At 40.2% G+C, this 20,696-nt stretch overlaps 1 protein-coding gene across 5 annotated transcripts in view; it reads right to left on the bottom strand.

The window, feature by feature from the left end:
• LOC122636765 (transcription factor AP-2-epsilon) overlaps nucleotides 1-20,696 on the bottom strand; it is a 162,605-nt gene that overhangs the window by 112,890 nt on the left and 29,019 nt on the right. For 3 of the 5 annotated variants that reach the window (XM_043828379.1, XM_043828391.1, XM_043828410.1), the window contains exons 3-4: nucleotides 20,145-20,687; nucleotides 18,093-18,265 (exon numbers count right to left, since the gene is read on the bottom strand). Coding sequence is in view for 1 of the 5 variants with exons in the window: in XM_043828410.1 (XP_043684345.1) it covers nucleotides 18,093-18,128 (36 nt within the window). In the remaining 4 variants the exon portion in view is untranslated. Of the gene's footprint in view, nucleotides 1-18,092; nucleotides 18,266-20,144; nucleotides 20,692-20,696 lie in introns of all 5 variants that reach the window. The other 2 variants (XM_043828389.1, XM_043828392.1) reach the window with 2 other exon arrangements.

Here is a 20,696-nt window from a genome sequence, read left to right as displayed (position 1 = left end):
AACGAACGAACGAACGAACGAACGAACGAACGAACGAACGAACGAACGAACGGGTGGATGGACGAAAGAAAGAATAAACATACGCCTCCATCGTCGAGTCTTTCGAAGATCGCGATCGCGCTCTGTTCGTGTACATTGTACACGACTTCCACATGCTATATTCAAAGACTGAAATAGAAGACTCGTCGAGTTATTTTTATACTATGTGGCTACTGTCATATCTTAACATACTACATGCGATAAACATTAAAATTAGATCATAGAATTTTGAAAAATTAATGAATTATCGCGCGAAATGATAAAAGAGTGCGAATCGTCGTTAAAGATAGGAAAGAGGACGACAAACGCAAGGAAGTAGCATCAGTTTTCGTATTAACATTATTACGAGTCAAATCGAAGAAAGTTAATAATCAACGACGATGTCTGCGTGGGTCACGAAGAAATTGTATTGTCAATGGGTGGTCGAGCACGATAGAGCCAAGCCGAACGAGAAGAACTCGTGAGGGTTCCTTTTCCTTCAACGAACGAAGGCAGGACTTCTCGGGCACATAATTAGCCAACATCTATCAGCCTGGAGCTATCAGCTCTGTATCCAAGCTCGAAACCACCCTCGAGTCAACGACGTAAGCAGCATTTTCTATCTTTTTATGGACATAAGTGATCGGCCCGATAAGATTCGGAGAATTTCTCGAGTGCATACGTAATACCTTTTACATAAGGGAAAAGGGTGGTCTCTACTTCCATACTCGATATTTATGAATCTCTGTATTGGAATTTTATTCCTTTCTTAAGTCCGATGTTAAATTCTTTGCGCGGTATGTATAAAGCGATTCGACTTATCAATTTAAAGTGAATCATCAGTTTCAATTTTTTTATCCCGAATACATACATACATATATACTGGCTTACGAAGAAAAGTTCTTTCGATTTTTAAATCGCCTGAGGGCCTAGCACGCGCACGTTACAGCGTGGATCTTTAAAATCGGATATGCTGTCAGAAGTATGTCATGAGTTTGAAAGATACGACGTTAAAAATGCGGCACGAGTTGTCATTGCATGCCATACGTATCATTGTATCTTACGGTGTGATTCTATTTTGATCGCCGATAAACTGTTCCGTAAACTAACATGCATCGCATTACATTTCAGAAGAATTATCAACCATTTGGAGCAATCCGATCGAAATCACGAGGGAAGATATAATTCTCTCTAACGTCTTCGAGAGAACAACCAGTCCATTTTTCTCTCGTCTAAAACTGGCTCCAATTTTGTTTCATAATTCCGCGACACGCGATTTGGTCAAACGAATCCTCTTTCGGTCGGAGCGAATCCAGGAAACTAATTATTTTGTCAGCTGCATTTTGCCATTTCAATGCCGGAACTTCGACAGGTGAACGTTCCGACTGATTTCTCATCCGTCAAACGTTCTGTCCCTCAAAGGCTCGAAACATTGATTCCTCGTTTGACGAAACTTCGCTCTTCGCGTGCTTTGATATTGGTTTATCTCGTGCGGTTGGCAGGATGAAATAAAAAGAGTGTATTCCACGGTACCGTTTCAAATTAAATCTATCGAGCACATATAGGACACATTCTACCTTGCGTTTGTTCGGACAAGCGTAACGTTAGAATTTTAACGTAGAATTGTAACGTTGCAAAACGAGTCGTTCTTCGTCTTTTCTTCACCCAGCTCCAATGTTTCATTTTTCATCATTATACAAACTACCTCTTTTTATGCTAGGAAATGGCGTTGTTTTGATAAAGATAAGAGAATGATTGATTCCATGACTCAACGCTCGTGCGTTCAGCAATTTTATAGTACAACGTCTTTGTCGATGCATTCGTACACAAAGTTTCAATTTTCTTTAATTTTTTCCAGACTACTGCTATTCGTCTAGAAAGACAAAAGAAATAAAGAACACCTACTTCTCATATCGTGTTTAACGCGAACTAGACGAAGAAATAATTGTGAAATTGTCGAGCGATGCAACAATGTCAACGGTTGAAGGGCAACGACTACGAGCTTTAATTATCGTTTCAACTATAGAGAAGTCGCAGCATGAATACTAAGGGAATGACAGTGCTGGTTTATCAGATCGGAAGAGATACAGTAGTACTTCCTCGAAGCGATTGCTCTTGACACCTGCGGCCAATCAAGTTCGAAAGCGCGTTATTCAGAGAGTAAATTACTCGGACTACTCTTGCTTTGTGACTGACTTGTCGTAATTTAACGTATGCGTATTTATCGAATCGTTTTTCCGATGATAATTCAAACCTTCAACAAAGAACGAATTAATTAAACGTTGCATACAAAATGTCAAAGACTATAGTAGCGTCTTTCAAGTAATTTTGAAAATTACAAGTATCTATGACCGATCAGAAAGTATTTCTTTCAAAAGATTAACAATGATCAGTGACAAAAGAAGTACATACAAGTGTCTTCAAAATAAAAGAGCTATCAAGAGATACAAAGTTGAAACGAAATTTACGAGTCGATCAAATATCTCGCCGGCGGAGTTGCACCTGCGGGCACGAGATCATGAGCAAAAACACGGACCGAAATATTCGTGCCGTGAGGCAATCTAGTGCCTTCGTACATACACTCACGTGGCATACGCTCCCGTGAATCCTTTTGCGGACGGACCACGAGCATTTACCATAATTCATGTTAATTGTCCTCAGCACGCGTGCACCTGTTTCAAATCCCACGCGTTTTGATTGCATTTTGCATTTGTAGAAACGTTTCGCACGTTGGATACAAATCAAAGAAATTACACTCGTACTTCAAATGAAAAGGACTCGTTGTTCGTTCGGCAAAAGTAGAGAGAGAGAGAGAGAGAGAGAGAGAGAGAGAGAGAGAGAGAGAGAGAGAGAGAGAGAGAGAGAGAGAAGACTTCTTTAATAAAATGGAGATGCAACAATTTTATTATACAATCTCTTGGGAGGCGATAATGGTTGCCTTCTGCAACCATAAAAGGATCGTGTAGGTAACACCGACTATATGGTTTATATACATGAACAAGAGAGAACGAGAGAGAGAGAGAGAGAGAGAGAGAGGGAGAGAGAGAGAGAGAGAGCAAAAGAAGAGAGTGTATGTGCATATCGGTAACACACTGATTCAATACGAGCCGCTGGTTGCTCGTTTCCTTTTCACGTGGTCCGCAACAATGCCACGTGGCAGCGCGTGCCGCAAACTAAAAAAGACCCTTCGTGCTCTCTCGAGACCAAGTTCAGTTACTGGCCGAATATAATTAACCATCAGTTTTGGATTTCTTCGGAGAAGAAATTCTCCACACTCAGACGTGCTGGCGAGCTCGAATGGACCGGGACACGACAACGATATAGAATAGCTCATGAGGGACGCGAAGAGCCTAGAAAAAGGCGGAATACATTTCGTAAATCGATTAACTCGCATAAAAAAGAGAAATATGAGTCACCGTTTTGGTATAGATCCCTCATGCGGTGTGGAAAACAAGAATGGCGATAACAGGAATCGTGGATACCAAACGGTATCGTTTACGTGGTGAGAGCCAGACACGCCCGTTCCCTATGAAAATAAAAAAGATAGTATTAACGATGGCTTTTACGATGTATAAAACGATTCATCCGAGCTTAGAAGTCTGAATATCTCCTTCGAAAGGCTACCAAGAAAGAGAGAGATGAAGGTTGTCTGACTTTCACGAAAGTGAAACGCGAATTATTGGCTAGTTAGATGTCCCTTTTTTGAGCTCGTAAACAAGCTTCTCGATACACATCGCCTATGTAGACGACAGGACAGCTGGCTCAGAGGCGATCTTGATTTAATTAGCAAAGTAATTGCAGGGTCGAATCTTTCGATATCGCTCAGGGGGACGTTGACGGCTTGATTGAAACGTTCCCTGAAAAAAATAATCCAATTTGGGCTGGGCGGTAGTTAGAGTGCTAATTGCGTATAATCTTAAACCCCGAGAGCTATAGTGCATCGATGCGGTTGGCGCTCGCGCGATATACTTTTCGCTCTTTAAAAGTCCGATTTTGACGCTTCCATCTGATCCACCTCCTTCTTGTTCTTTTCCTTCTCTTTTTATTTTCTCCGAACGCAACTACTAAAAGTATTCTCGGATGAACCGCTCGAAGGGACCCAAATAACGAAAGCGAAGGAAATGAAGCGACTCTAACGACGGAATTCGATGTAGTTGGTGTTCGTGAAAATAGAATGATATTTGCCAGAAGAGAGAAGCCACCGTGAGAAAATATGACAAAGATGAAAAGTATGGGGTAATAACAAATGACAGAATATAAGACAGTAAAGTATGAATAAAATAAGAACATGAGGAAATAGAATTATGTTCGATCAAAATAAGTCGATAAATAAATGAACAAAAGATCTGATCATTAATGCAAATGTTAAACATAAAGAAAGACAAGATGTGCGTCGTCGCCTTACTCGAATAATTTGTTCGATTAATTAATCAAAACCACTCGTGCTCGCAAAAAAGAAACGATACGTAATCGAGATTGCTTCTACTCTCGATTCAACGAGGAGCATTCTACGAGCTGTACTCGAGTTCGAACGAGTGGTGAAGCGCGCTTAATAGTACCTTTCGATAAACAACGCTACCCTTCGCCCGCTTAGCAAACAAAACACACTCCTCGTGCACGTGCAAAGCTAAAATCATGATACTGTAAGCCCCACTTTTGTTACGTGAAGAAGTAAGTGCTCGAGGAGATTCCGGTTAAAAAGCGTTAACGTCGTAACGAAGCTAGCGCGACGTATTATTCGAAACGATTTCATTTTGCATTTCATTTGATATAACGCACATGTTCTCAGGAATTTCGTTAACGATATCTCGATATTGACGGAGATTGGGGCGGAAGTAAATGATGTACCTATGTAGAAAGCGATACTACGGTATTCCAAAACCGTTCAAAATATTTGCAAATTTTCGCGAAATGCTGTACCTCCCTTTTCTCTTCGTACCGCGTTATTAATAAAATAATTGTTACATTATGTCATAAAATGCATTATTATATTTCAACGCTCTCACACCAGAACACGTACATACATTTAATTGCATTTATCCTGGAAAGCGATGGGTGCGCTGATGCGACATCCACCTCTCCTCATCGGTTTAAATTCAAGCCGAAAATTAAACAAAGAGCAAAACTATTGCGTTTTCTCACTAACTCGACGACAAACACCGTCGGATTGGTTTAATTCGAGCTACGCGAGCTCGCATCGTTTAATCATTGCTCTTAATTATCGGTCAGCCCGATCAAACGAAGAGACTTTATACTGTCGATTATTATTTTCGAATAATGTAACTGAGAAAAATGGTTCGTGTTAAGCAAAGATTTCGGAGTTCTACTTCCCATTTTCGGATATATATGCTTGAGCAGGAAGCCGCTCAAGGCGTCGTTCGCCTCGGGGGTTCCATGGCCCTCAAAAATAACCAATAAACGGCCAATAAAAACAAACCGTTAAATGGTCGGAGTTACGCTCTCGCGAGTAAAAGAGCTACCGGTTAATTACAGGTCTAATGCCGGCACCGCAACCCAGCGTACGGCCCAACGCACGGCCAAACATAACCTGGAACCTTAATAGATCTGCTTTTCGTCGAGTTTGCGCCTTTTCTTCGTACTTTAATCCCATAGTTGAACTTTCTCAATAAAAATGTACATTTATTCAATATTTACAGAAGATATGATGTTATGAAGATTTATTATATAAAAATTTGTGTCTACTAAAATAATATATGTAAAATGTACAAAGTTTTGCTAGAAAGACGTATTTTTCTTCTAAGATTTTTCACTTTTCTTTAGTTTCAAGGAGCGGGTTCGAATGGCGGACGTGTGTATCTATTTAACACGGCTCATTTCTCATCAATTTCGCTAGCCTTCACGAATTAAGGGCCGACAGGTTGATTTCGGCGAAGGAGGAAGCGCGATTCCCAAACGGAGGCTCTTTCAGGAGTCGTGTGTTCGCCACGGGGGTCGTATCCCGCAGGGCTTCAACACCGACACCTTTGCCCCTCTTTATCGTTCTCTCTCTTATTTTCTACTCCCCCCCCCTCTCTCACTCTCTCCTCTCTCTTTCCTATAAACGCATGACGGATGTGCTCCCGCAACAGAGCTACTTTCGAATCACAAATATATATAGATTTGATGCCTACTTCGTGTTCAAGAATGTGAATACGTTTATTTTATATAATTGGCTGCTATGAGAGCGAAGCTGAAACAAATTCTAACGATACCTGTATGCGACCTTTCAACGTGATTTTTTAATTCGAAAATGACGAAGAAATCGACGTGGGATGTTCCTTCTGAGAGGATGCATTGCTCGAATTTTTTTTATGGAGATATTTAAATAGAAATATAAGTAAGACGAATATCGGTAACTGGTTTGACCGCGGTAGCGTATAAAATGGAAAGGTACGATACGCGGGGCGTTAATGAATTGATTAAAAAACGAAATGAATCACGTTGCTGAAACTCGCCACTAAAAACTCATTAAGCTAAAGATTCACCGGATGATTTATCATGAATTATCGTACCAACTACCTGCACTGTAGACACAATATTAAACAGAGTGAGATATAATTTATTAGAAGGGTCTCAATGTCGTGCGTTGGAAAAACAATCGTGGCTCAAGAAATTCTACTCCGTCTGCATCGACTTATACGAAGAAACAAGGAAGATGGATATTACATTATCGTCAATACGATTTCCTTCTTAACGATTCCAGGACATTTCCAATAATAAAAAGCATTCACGAAAAAATATATAGGAGATACACAACTTTTGGTTCCATCAAGCGACGATAAATCCCCGTTACCAACGCGGTAAGTATCGCTGGGTCGGTTATATATCACCACAGGTTGCTATACAACAATATTTTATAGCTGTTTTAATAAATGTTTTTCTCGGTGAAAAGGCACCGATGTAGCAGCACCTTGAACATTGACGCATGACCGTGTTATATCGATGCCCGCGTAAGAGCATCAACACACATACAGACTTATTTACACACATAGACACGCATACACAGTTACATCTTTTCGTATCTCAAACGCTTTTACTGTAAACTCGATGCTCAAAAATTCTGATAAATAACTCTCGATAAGTCACATGATGTTTTCGGTGCGTTACGTTTTCTTCGTCGTCGAAGATGCTCTTCGAACGAAATTGAATTAAAATTGATCTTCCGATAAAAACGGGAAACATACTTACCTATATAGAAATCTCGTTAAGAGGCCGATGAAAATTCATGCCTAACAAATAAATTCTCACTTTTTACGGGAATTATACTAGTAGTCGACAGAAAGTATTCGCCCATCTCGCGAATATTTCTTATTCTGTTTTGCACGGATGCCATCCTACGAAATAGTGCGCTACGCAGGTATATCCGTTAAACGACTCGTTAATTGTATTTTTAGGGGGCTTCCTACGAGAGCTTTCGGTTCCTAATTTACCGACTCGCCCGTTTGGTTTATAGGGGCCCGATGTAACATTTATAGTATAACCGACACCACACCTCGTTAAATCAAAGGACTGGAATATGCTTATAGCTACACGTCCCACTAAGAATTATAACCAAACGAGAGAAGAGAAAGAGAGAATGCTATCTCTCTTTTTTTCCCGATCGAAACCACCGGCACTGCTAGACCAACGACGGACCATCGATAGAGTTACCATTACTATTATTTCATTTTCTCTTATAAAAAAACGCACGAATGGTAGCAAAGAGAAATTTCATTTTGTTAGATTTATATATTTAGAAACACGTCAGATAATTTTGATAACGTTCTGGGCCTTTTCATTCAAAAGTTCGTATATTCTATTACGTCATCACGTTCGAGATAGACTATAAGATACGTTAAAACTCATTCGGTTTTTTTTATCGCTTTTTATGTTGAACATCCATAAATCTCATTTTGAACCAGATGAAGAATACACCTTTGGGAATGTTCGCAACCTTAGCGTACGTTGCACCTTCGAGTTTTATACTTTATTAGGTCACCCTGTACAGAAGTTCGCGGAACGAGTGGGAGCTCGAAGAAGACGGCGTTGTAAGTCGGAGGAAGTAGAAAAAGGAAGAGATCTTCGTTGAGTCGTGGAAGATACGAGAGAGAGAGAGAGAGAGAGAGAGAGAGAGAGAGAGAAGAGAGCGTCAGCCATATGGACTTATCCGGCCAACGTAGTCCGAAAATAATAAATCTCTGAACGTGCTGCGGGATTATTAAAAGAGTCTCTGGCTCGTTCTCTCCCCCTACGTTTGAAAAGGGGGAGAGCCCATGTAGAAGAGAAACAAAACGCATTACCGTTTCTTAATGAAGCTGAGGGATACGAACGAGCCGAGGCAACGAACGAACGAACGAAAGAACGGTGCAAACAGTATCGTGTGGACGGCTCGACGAACGAAGGAACGAAGCACCGAACGGACAGACGGACACGGACATAGAGGACGGATAGACGGACGGACCGACGTTCAGAACTAATTGGAGCCACGAGATGTTAAGAGAGCGAAAGAGGGAGAGGGAGGGAGAGAGAGAGAGAGAGAGAGGTGTTCCTGGTGGACCTTTCACGAAAAATAAAGCAAAAAATAGAGAAGGGGACGCGTACGGCGACGAGCGAATATCCACATTAATGACCGCTTCGTCCATCGGTCGTTCGTTTGCTTAACGATATTGCATCGAGACGCCTTACGCGTCACGGTCGCGTCGATGTACTTACGCACGCGGATACTCTATCTCTATCTCTCCCGTTCTTTTTCTCCATCAGCTTCTATTTATTTGTTTGAGTTCCGCACACTAACGTAATTTTATTCTCGACGATACGAAGACCTGCGCTTGATTACGGCTTTAATCATCGACTTGCGATTATTCGATATATGTGCCTTTTTTAATTAATTTTCGTAGATAGATCATAAATGTTTGTTCTTTCGTATGTTATTTGATGAAAAATAATAGTAAGAAAAAGAATGGATTCTCAAAAGTGGAACACCAAGAATATTATTGCAAAATACGGACTGACAAAAGCAAACGGGCTTTTGTGTTCGAATATTACATGGAAACGGTCTATGATAATATTTTAATACCTATTTTTAAGTGCTCACAAATTATAGTCATCTGGGGCTTACGACAAAAGCGGCATTAGCATGCTTCTACGATGAAATCTCGACTGCCCTCGTATCATTATCGAATTATGCTCCTTTTAAGATTCTAATCGAGCTAGAACGATTCGTCTATGCGCACGCCCACGATTTCGTAACTTTTTCTTCTTTTTCCTTCTGTTCGAAAGAAAGTACAGCTGTGGGCAGAAAAATATGAGAAAAATTCGAGAAAGTTCGTAAATAACAATTGTAGAAATTAATCTCCGCGTTGAATCTGTTTTTTCTTCGATTCGTACGTGTTGTAATCGGTCAGGAGGTCTCTCTCGTTTCGACACTTTAAAACGTATATTCCTTCGATTTTCCAGTCGAGTAAGCGTCGCTTGAAGAGCCCTTGTGCGTCTGGCAAAGCGTGCACTATCCTGTTACGCGATCTCTCCCAGGCCGCAATCAAAATTCAAATCACACTTTTACAGTCGGGCATAAAATCAATATTCGCTCTCCAGACGCATCCCTAAATTCTATCGAAAACAAATCAATGCGATTCACGAATTTAAAACCGGTATTATTTCAGACAATTCGCGAGCTTGAGTTTGCACTGGTAACCAGGTTGTCGAAAAGAATAAATAAATAAGAATAAATAAATAACTAAATAAACTTAATCACTAAGATTAATAAAGAGCGAATGAAAGGGGAAACAAAAAAAATAGCGAACCTTGTAGGTTGTATCACTGTTTCGGAGTTTCGCTATTTATCAGATAAATCTCGACGTTATTGCTCGTCCCAACGTCGTTAAAAAATTTCAAGGAGCAATGAAAGCAAGCAGCTGAGCTGAGACTCATCCGTATACGCGCGTTAGCACGAAAAAATAGATCGCCTGACGGTCGTGCAGAGTCCAAAGTATAGCAAAACGAAAAGAGAAGGTTGTTTAGGCATCTGGAATAGTGCCCTTATAAATGGTTTTTCTATATTGCCTCGCGTCTGGCTCGCGTTGGACATGGACATGGGTTACCAGTTCATTTAAATAAGTTAAGGGTCTCGCTTAGTGCCTTAGCGGGTCCATTACAGCTGGGCAAAAGCGGCTAATTACCTGCCTGACGTGAGTTATAAACCCCTCTACGGCCATCGCTCCCATCTTTGAATATTTTTAACCCGATCTCGATTTTTACTATGAAAATGCGATCCATTTGTGCCAGGTCACATTTCTCCTAACATTAATACAAAAATCTACCTCTTCGATTCAAACAAATGTCTCGAAGCGGACAATCTTTTGAACAACTTTCACAATGAATAATTTCGAGCAGTTGGAACTTTATTAATTTATTTTGACGCAGGTGAGTTTACGGGAACGATAATGGCTCAGATCGTCAGATCTTTTCTTTCTCTCTAACAAAAGAAAAACTCGAAAGAAAAATGCACAGGATCGCGCGAGTTAATTTCAACGGGACGTCGAAGGTGCGACAAAAAAATTCGTAAATGAGATTATGTTCGCTGATTATGCAGCTTAGTTTTTTACTGCGGTCGAATAAAATGGCAATCTTCGGGTAACAGAGAGCACGGGAACACGATAAAGCAATCTCTGACAGTTGAAATTTCGTAATAAACGATCGAGAAGGGCGGTACCTTTTGGACAGAAAATTAATCTAGTTTGTCATAACGTGGGCGGGTTAGTTCAAAGTGCCGCTAATGAGAAAAAGGCTGGCCCACGTCCTTCTTATTTGTCAATGGGATCATCGTACCCATGAATCATGGCCAGGAGACGCTCATCTCGATCATAGAAGCGCGTAGTAAAAATTCTATTTTCTTTGTTTTCTAACGATTTTATGTATTTTTAAAGTTCTGCCGTTATATACACTATACTTGCATATTAATTAATATCATTCTTATTCTATAATCAAACAATGAGCGCAAAGTACAATAATTTCAAACAGAAATAAGCAATTCGTCGTGGTTTTTTTTTAGTTTTTTATTATTATTATTTTTTTTTTTTTATAATGTTTCCTCACCCTTCGAACGAGCAAGCTAAACGGCCCTACGGGACTAGTTAGCTTTGGTTAGCGGTCACGGAACGATGCGAACGACACCAGCGACGGACGAGATAGACAGACACTAGGGCGGAGGGAGTCTATTTCATGGTTAATTTGACTAACTCGATTTCACCATCACCATCGTCCCTGTTGCGATCAACTACTACCACCATCACTACCATGGCAATCGAGCATGGGCACTACCACTCTTTAAAAAACCAGAGCATCAAGTTAGATAGGGTAAACTCGATGACCACCCTCCTATTTTCTACCACGCACGGTTCACGAATTTTTCCATTAGAAGGGAAACCGTCTACGAAGTTTCGCAATCTTCAAACCTGACCGTTTTTCTATTTTCCAACGATTAGGAGAAAACAAGAAAGACAAACTTCGCAGAGAACAAAGAAGGTGGTTTAAGCAAACGAAAAGCGACAGTGCAGACATGAGTCGAAGAGTACGTTCGCAAAATGGCTTGTTCCTTTATTCGAGTCAGTGCATACACGAGAAACAACGGCGACAATTTTAGGCTTGGCCTTTCAAAGAGAAAGAAAAAGAAAAAGAAAAGGAGAGAGAGAGAGAGAGAGAGACGAGTCGAAGGAGTTGTGAAGCGGCAAGCAGCATGAAGCAGCAACGAAGCACTTTCCTGACAAACCGAACCGGGCCATCGTCGTCAACGTCGTGTCTGCGTCGGCTCTCTCGCTAACAAAAGGAAACATTCTCCGGGAGAAAAATCTCCGGAAAAAGTTGGAAGCAAATATTAGTTGAACACTGGACTAGTCATTATTTCTCTTTGTGCTCGCAAATGCTACTCGCTACGGTGTCTTCCGCAAAAGGGCAGAACAAAGGAGCGTGTCATCGTATAATCCAACCCCTTACCCTTCTTCTAGCCCACCCCCTCGCGTTTCTCCATTCCACCCGTCTGCATCCCTCCTTATTCTCCTCCTTCTTCTCTTCCTCCTATGTTGCTTCCACCGCCGTACTGTCCTTTTCCTTTTTTATGCTCCAGTCTTAATTACTGGAAGCAGAACGGGTTAAAGACTAAAACACAAGCCAACGTTGCTTGACTGATCATGGAGCGTCTCGTTTGACGGCCGTGCCAAATGAAAACGGTCTAGAAAAATTATTATCACTGAAGTTTTTCATTGCAAGTACTCGTACGAAGAGATATTACAGAAATTTATCGATATTTTCGAATTTCTACGATGCCCTTGTAGTCATTCTGATAAGATATTGATATCGATTCAAATAATCATACTTTTCCTATTTATTCGTATCGATTTAACGAAAGGATCAATCGTCTCTTTGATAAGTAGGATTTATTACGAGATGGGAAGCGATTTCTTTGGTTAAAAAATAATAGCTAACGTGTGAATGCGAATAAAGTATCGAGAATGATAACACGACCGCACTACCACTCGAATTTATCTTCTACATTATGCAAGAATGTGTCGTTCGACGCGATTGGTACCTAGGCTCGTATGGACAAAGTGCTCGGAACCCTTTGTATCCGACGGGGCGTGACAATAGAACTCGCTCGTTCTCCCTCTCTTCGTTCATTGTCACTGGGTTAACCAACGTTTTCAGAGTGTATCGTAAAAGACTCGCTGTCCTCGTCCTTCGGCCAACATCAACGATCTATACTTTATTTAAAGCCTCTCCCGTAACCATCGCTTGCACGTTCACGATGTAACCAATCTGGATATCACAAATTGGTCAAACAAGCGCGTTTATGCAAGGAAAGGGCCACCAATCATGCGAGTCCGGAATCAACAGTTTTCGAATACGCGAAGTTTGTCTTTTTATATCTTCTACTGATTTTAACTTTTTTTTAATAGGCAGTAATGTTTTCCTAATTTATATAGATATTCGCCTAATATCATTATCAATTTGCTTCAATTTATTTGAAAAAATTCCGGTATATACAGACTGTCCGAATGAAAAATGTTCATCGAGATTACTACGACACATAATGATTTTTTCGAGAAACATTGAGATAGGTCAATATTCTTTTCGAAGAGAACAGGTCTTAAATTCATCCTATTTGGGAACTCCCTAAAGAAAGGTGACAATCCCTTAAAAAATCTTAAGTTACAACAGAAATAAAATGGCATATCATTATTAATGGTCCTTTAATTCTCTTTACAATGGTGTTACTTTGTTTTTTTAATTTGAGTCAATAATTTCCGAAAAAATGCATTTCGTGGCTTCATATAATAAAATGCAAATTCAGTTTGGGAAAGAACTTTTATCTTATTTAAATGTTCAAAATATGTTCCATCGACTTTCATAAAGTAATAAAGTCTTCGGTCAGTGTTACGTCGAACATTCGGTGTAATCTGACGATATTTTTCGACTATGCATTGCCGGAGTTGGCTCCTATTGAAACCAATTGAGTAACATATATTATGGATTTTAAACATCTCCATAGAAAAACATTCAAGAGAGTGAAATCGAGCAACCACAAGTAGGCCACTCCATAAGATCTTTTCTACCAATTTAATAATAGGGCAAATGCTGATTTAAAAACTGTCATACCAAAGCTGTATAATGTGAAGGAGCTCCATACTTCTGAAGAAACACTTATTCTAACATATTCTTGTCATTTTCAACGATTTCTACGATTAATGAATAAATGTAGTTCACAGAATTAAATTTTATTGTATCTGAAACTTCGAAACGTGCATTTTCTCGGAAATTATTGACTCGAATTAAATAAAAATAGCACCACATTAAAGAAAAGTAAAAGACCTATAATAATAATAATAATAATAATAATAATAATATAAAACTCTTGTTGCCATTTAAAATGTTGCCACCCACCTTAGGGGGTCGACTCAATGTGGATGAATTTATGACAAGGATCTGTCTTTCTCGAAAATAAGATTGATTCGTCTCAGTGTTTTTCAACAAAATCCTTAAATTTCATAATAATCCTGGTGGACAGTTTCGTTGGGACACACAAATTAAAAACAAGAAGAGTTACGTCAATCGTTTACAGACAAGAAAAATATTTCTGTACGCGCAGAGTATAATAGGTATACGTATTCGAAACAAAAGTTCTGGGGAAGCAAAAAGACTAAAAGTTCGATTACACGCTTGAAATGTCCCGAGCTCGCAACACTTCGAACACTCCTTGATCCCAGCTCACGAACATTTCCGACCAAAATGAAATCGAAATGCAATTTGTCGTCCCCAACGATGCGACGACTACTACCCTCTGCTTACCCCCTTTTCTCTTTCTCCTTTCGTTACTCATTGCTTCACGTACTCCTCTTGGCGTGGCTTAGTTATCGTAACATCTCCCTTGCAAACCATCACGCGATTACGCTAATTCGGGTATCATTTATTTTTCGTTCACCCTTCCTCTCTTCTTCATCTCTCTCTGTCTCTGTCTCTCTCTCTCTCTCTCTCTCTCTCTCTCTCTCTCTCTCTTCTCCCTCCCCATTACGCTACGCAAACGAAGCCGTCGTCTCTCGATCGAACGGAGAGATCAAGTCCGCGACTTTGAAGTACATCAGGGTTTTTTGATGTAGCCACCAACTGTTCCTGCCCATGCAAAACAATGAATCACGCATTAAGCTCAGCGTAAAATGATGACGGGACAATTGACGAGAGCATTCTATCGAAGATGAGAGCCGGGAGAGTTGTAGCCCTGGAAATATTTTCTCTCGAATTTAACTAATCGCCGCAACAAAAAAAATGGACAGTATTTTCCGTTTAACTTGCGTTTGTATGCCTGATTTTTTTGACTCTGCGATCGATCTGCGTTGCGAAACTAGCACGAATTCAGTTGGATTCAAAAAAGAGGAAAGTATTTAATAATGAACGTAAATCTTTCATTTGTTCGAACGATCTCGTTGTGAGTATTGTTCAATGACAAGTGTAAAATGTATGCTCTTCGTCTGCGTATTTATAGAAAATTTATTATCGCTCGAGGATCAAAATCGTGTACATAAAAGCGAGTACGTTTTTTACACAAAAAAAGGAAGTGTCCATGCAAAATAATCGAACTTGCATACGCTCGTTAAACTAACGACAAAATTATATTCCTTTGTAATCTACGATAGAAAGGACTACTTTTAGGAAAAATAAAATGAATCAATTTCGTTTAAAACGCATTGCCGACCGAAACAAATGAAATATCATAGCGACACTCGAAATTCGAAGCTTATCCGGATGCCAAACCGGATTATACGTTTAAATATGTCTTCGATATACGCGACTAAACGAGAGAGAGAGAGAGAGAGAGAGAAAAAGTCGAGAGCATCTCGAATAAGGAAAACAAATAAGCGATGAATACGTAAGCGATGTCAAGAATGGGATACGCGCACGCACGAGCGATGAAATATAGTCGGCCCGTTTTTCGTACATCCCCTTGGCTCTTGTGTTTTTCTCGTCACTCTGTATATTCGCGGTGACACGAAGAGGATCTCGTCAAATTCTGGGCGCGTGGGAGCAAAGTATTAATTCTCGAGCATCCTCGGACCCTTGTTATTTCAACAAGAAGACACGGCCTGCCACTCGGCTTTGCCACGCGACTAGATCATACTTTATTGGAAAATGTGCAAATACTCGCCTTTTCCTCCTCACCCACCGATCGTTTCCTCCCTTTCCATTTCGTGTTCCCTCTTCGTCCTACTCGATTTCACGCGGCTAAAGCTATAGGTTTGTGGCCGGTACCTTTCTCTCATCGGGATGAATACAAAAACGGTGTAGAATAATACGAAAAGATTCTCTGCGAATTGTTGATGAATCGAAAACACTGAATCGAAAGAGAAGAAAGATGAAGATCGCAGAGTAGGACATTGGTCGAGCGTTTCGATGAATATGAAAACGAAGTAGGTACTTTCATGGGAACGGATCTAAAAATAATAAAACGATACCATCGTAATCGCAGTATAAGCAAGTCGAGAGAAATCTCTGACGTGTGTCGCGCTTGGTAAGGACAATGTTGTCACGAAGCGAGTTAAGTTAAATCAGTTTCCGTCGTGGCGAACTTGCTCGTGCGAGTGCACCGTGATGTAACGACCACTAACGTACTCCTTTCGCAGCGTGTAACTACGCATAGGTAAAACTAGAGAACTCGGTAAAGGGCATAATCCAATAGGAGCCCACCTAAACTCGTTTCCGCTATCCGTTGTCGTGCTCGACCTCTTACATTTCCTGCCATGCCTATGTGATTTCCGGGATCCAGCAACACCGAAAATGGGGGAGAGTAGATTCTCGATACCATGGCATACTGTGTCGAACGCGTTCCGTCGATTACTCGACCCATTTTGACTTTTCTTTTTTGCATCTTTTTTTCTTTTTTACCATCCACGAGAAAGTAGTTTCTCCAACGACTAACGGACCCTCCACGAGACTCACGGTTAATTTGTTCCGCCGACGAAGGAATGTTTTTCCTATTCGCTTCGCTACGCATCGAGACGACGTAATTGATCGAACGGTACGCGGAGAAATTGCTTTCTAGTATTTCTCTTGTTGTCGTTTCCCTCGACAAAAACGTATCTTCGTCTTCGACAACGAATATGCTATGACGAATTTATTTGAAGAAAAGGTTCAAAAATTCAGTAGCTGTTAATCGATAAACACTACGGATTTTTATTTACGTCGAACTGACAAAACGTTGCTTTATAATACTTGGAGATACCCGAGCCTTATCTCTTACCTATGTAAATAAGAACAAAGACGTAAGCAAGCCTATGGAACGCCAGTGAGCGTTCGTGATCGCGTGCGTGGATTACCTAACCTTCCGTCGGCGCTTTTTCAATGTTACGCACGCGTAATCACGTAAACTCGTTCCTTCGCATCTCGCATGTGGAACGCTGGAACGCGGATTGACCGTCACTAATTTACCCTGATAATGACTGCAACCTCGCTGCGGCGTATTAGCTAAAAAAAGAAGAAAAAGAGGGAGATGGGAGGAGAGTAGGCTGATCCGTATCGGACAAGCGGTTGGTCGCTCGTCCTATGAAGGCGGAGAAGTCTCCTCGTTCGTCCTTCGATCGCGGAAGAAGATAGTTAAAGTGATGATCGTCGAAAGAAGGAAAAATAGTTTGATACGAAGTATCGAAGGCTCGCTTTTGTCGCTTTCGTCTTTACGTTAAATCGAATAAGGACACGCAGGTAGATATCTATATTTGCGAGAAAGAGAGAAAATTCCTAGTTAAAACATTTCTGCGTCTAACGGTATCGCGTGTTTCGCCCCGAGTGATCTTACAAGTTTCAAGATGATCGGAAGAGGAAACGGTTCATAGAAACATCGGATTATGCCTTATAGATACATACGTATGGACACTTTTTATAAAATAGGCATAGTGCGTAACTTATATAATTATATTTATTCTTTCCTGTAATACGATGAAAATTCGTTAACTCTGAAATTTCTTCGTCGTATCTCGTGAGAAAATCGTAAATGGTACCTGGCAACCGTTCGTGAAACGATCGTCGATCGTCGGCGATATCAAACGTCATCTCCGTCGCCAATTCTGCGCGCTATGTCGGAAACGTATAAAGTCAAATATTTGAATGCTCATAATGGAAGATAGCAACTGGCGCGCAAAGGAAAATGAAATTCTCACGAGTCGTGGTAGCTCTCAATATTCATCGTATAAATATTCATGCGACATCCGACAGAAGCGAATCTGGATGTTCCGGATGTATTCACGGGAGATAATACGTTTAGCATGGCGTCGGCTCTTCAATATCTTCTCGGTGAAAACCGTGTAATAATGCTAACCCAAGAGATTCACCTTGCCATCCTTGAGCCGAGAAATAAGTTATAGTCCGATGCGAAGGACTCGAGGCTATACTCTCGAATAGGGAACGATTATAGTTCGATCCAAGGTATTGCGGACGATTCGATTAAAGCTTCATCATCGATTATGCCCGATATAGGACGATAACAATTTTTATTATACCTCGAATTAAATTTATTGTCTAATTCTGAAAGATGATCGTGCTCGAATGTAAAAACTTACCTGCCACGCGTTAGAGTCCAGAGCAAGATAAGACATATTGGAATCCTCCGTATTGCTAATAATCGTTGAGTATTTCGGGATCAATCGCTTACTGGCACTTTACATTAATACTCAATTTCTCACTCACGTCCTGAGACAATCGATGAGTGACATTTTCCGAGTCGTCGACGGTCCTGAAACATAATCAGATCGTTGACGGGCTCTTCTAACTTAAAACAAAAAATAAATTTCTATTTTCAAGAAGAGGACAGATATATTATCAACGAAGATAAATTCACGTAGGTGATATAAAGGGGATCGAATTTTGACATTAAATCGTTGACAAGAAAAGCGTGTTACTCGATCAAAGAATAACAAAGAACCAAATAACAAGTTTTCGTAACCTACAAATAATAAATAACATATCGCAAGTTTCATACGTGAACTTCAAAAAAAAAAACGATGGAAGTCATGTAAAAACAAGTGACAAAACAATCGTACGAAAAGAAACTTGATTCGAGACAAATTATAGAGGAAATATGAAATTCGAAAACTTTACTACGAAAAGGACTATAAGACGACAGATGCGCGAGAAAAACGACGAAACCAGCAAAAATGAAGAAAGACCGCGCAAGATAGAGATAAGACGTTCTGGAGAATAACGAAAAAGGGAGGAAGAGAGAGAGAGAGAGAAAGAGAGATGGCAACGTTGATGAACGACTTGGATGCGAAGGAAGGTGAAGGCGGAAGGCCGAAAAAAAACGCGAAATCTTCGTCGACGTCGTCGTCGACCTGAGTCCCTCGGGCGTCGCGTCAACGGATCCAGAACTTAGTTAAGCAAAGTTAAATACGGCTCCCAGAGGTGCCACGGCCGTTCTTTAATTCCAAACACTTTCACAAAACGAAAAGATACCCACGAGAGAAGCCTGACTGCACGCCACGATTATTATACCTCCTCTTATTCTTTTTATGTTTATCTCTTTTTCATACGGATCCCAGTTATTTTCTTTCGTTTTTACTTTCTCGAGATGCAATTATTGGGCTCTTCCAAAACAAAAGTTTTTAAAATTTTTCTAATTTCCAAACTTTCATTTCGTTGAATTTTATTGCGCGCCATTTTTACTTTACGCGGGAGGAAAGCTTGAATAACATATTTGCGATTTACGAGCGTCACTCGTCTTTCAAACGTATCTCCAGTTTCATTTTTTGTCTATCGTCTACCAGATTTTAGTTTTGCATTGTTGAACTGCACGACAAAGTTATTCGACAATATGGCGACGCTTTAACTAAGGTGTAACTTTACACGCAACATCTCGTAAACCACAAATTTCTGTGATTCATTACCACAACATACACGAAGAGTAAAGAGAATTAAATTAAAAGCTGTGATTTCCGTTGCCGGATATTGTTTTTGTAACATAATCGTTAGAAAAAATACCGGAGCTTTTCTCTCTCTCTCTCTCCCTCTCTCTTTCTCTCAACGCTTTGTGTTGTCAAATAGAACAATAATGGAAAAGAAGTTAATTAGATTTTGTTTTCTATATGCATTATTAAAACTTTTAATAATGATTATATATTGCAAATGTAATATAATGGTGTAAATTAAATACTGTAAAATTAATCAACCATAACTCTAATTAATATAAATTTAGACTTTTTTGTATAGTTTATACTTTATTGTACATTACGTTGATATTGAGAATTTTCGACAAAGTTTATGTAATTTGACACACTGCGAAATTTACGTGAGCATTAAATCAATCGTTCAATCGACAATTGCAAACGTATAACTACTCTCGAACTAGTGGAAATTGAAATAAATCAAATAACACGAAATTTACGTGAAAATTGTAGGAAAAAAGAAAATGATTTCATAATACTCCTTCACCTGTTCTTTATAAAATCACTATGGAAATGAAATGTTAACTGAGGATCTTCACTGATCTCACACACTCTCTAATCACTTAAAATTAGATTAATATAAAAATTGACATTGTATTACGTGGCGAACGCACGAATCACGCAGTTTTCTTGGTTTATAGAGAACTCGTAAGACCCAAAGAAACGACTCACCTCGTCAAACTCGTACCTCCTTCTCTCGCGGAAAAATTCCACGTGAGAGAAATACAAGAAGTCAATGCGTATGTGTACATTCACCAGCAAAAGAAGGTCGTTGATGCACGACAAAAACGAGTAAATCAGAGATGCGTCGCGTCGGGTCGCGTCATGTTTACAGCCACCGAACGTGGGTCGACGTTTGTTCAAATTAGTGCTATTCTCCAAGAGAGAAAGAATAAAACGAAGACAAGGATCGTTCTCTCTGTCTCTCTCTCTCTCTCTCTCTCTCTCTCTCTCTCTCGCTCTCTCTCTTTTTCTCTTTCGTTTTCTCTTCAAGATTCTCCTTGGCCGTCAATGGCAGAAAAAAAGAGGATATTGATGCGTTTCGCTCGTCGCTCGCACATTCATGACGTGCGGTGACTGTTCTGTGGCGGAGGCGTGCACGAGCGCGCGCGCGTTCGTCCTCGTTCTCGCAAGAGAGAATCACATAAACGGTAACACCTAACCTGTTCTTCAACTGAATCGGTTCTTCTTCAAAATATGTTTCGTGTTATTTCTCTCTCTCTC

This window comes from Vespula pensylvanica, chromosome 1 (assembly GCF_014466175.1).
Source record: "Vespula pensylvanica isolate Volc-1 chromosome 1, ASM1446617v1, whole genome shotgun sequence".
In the NCBI taxonomy this organism is placed as follows: domain Eukaryota; kingdom Metazoa; phylum Arthropoda; class Insecta; order Hymenoptera; family Vespidae; genus Vespula; species Vespula pensylvanica.
The sequence above is the reverse complement of the archived record's forward strand: the minus strand, read 5'-3'. Positions and strand labels throughout refer to the sequence as shown.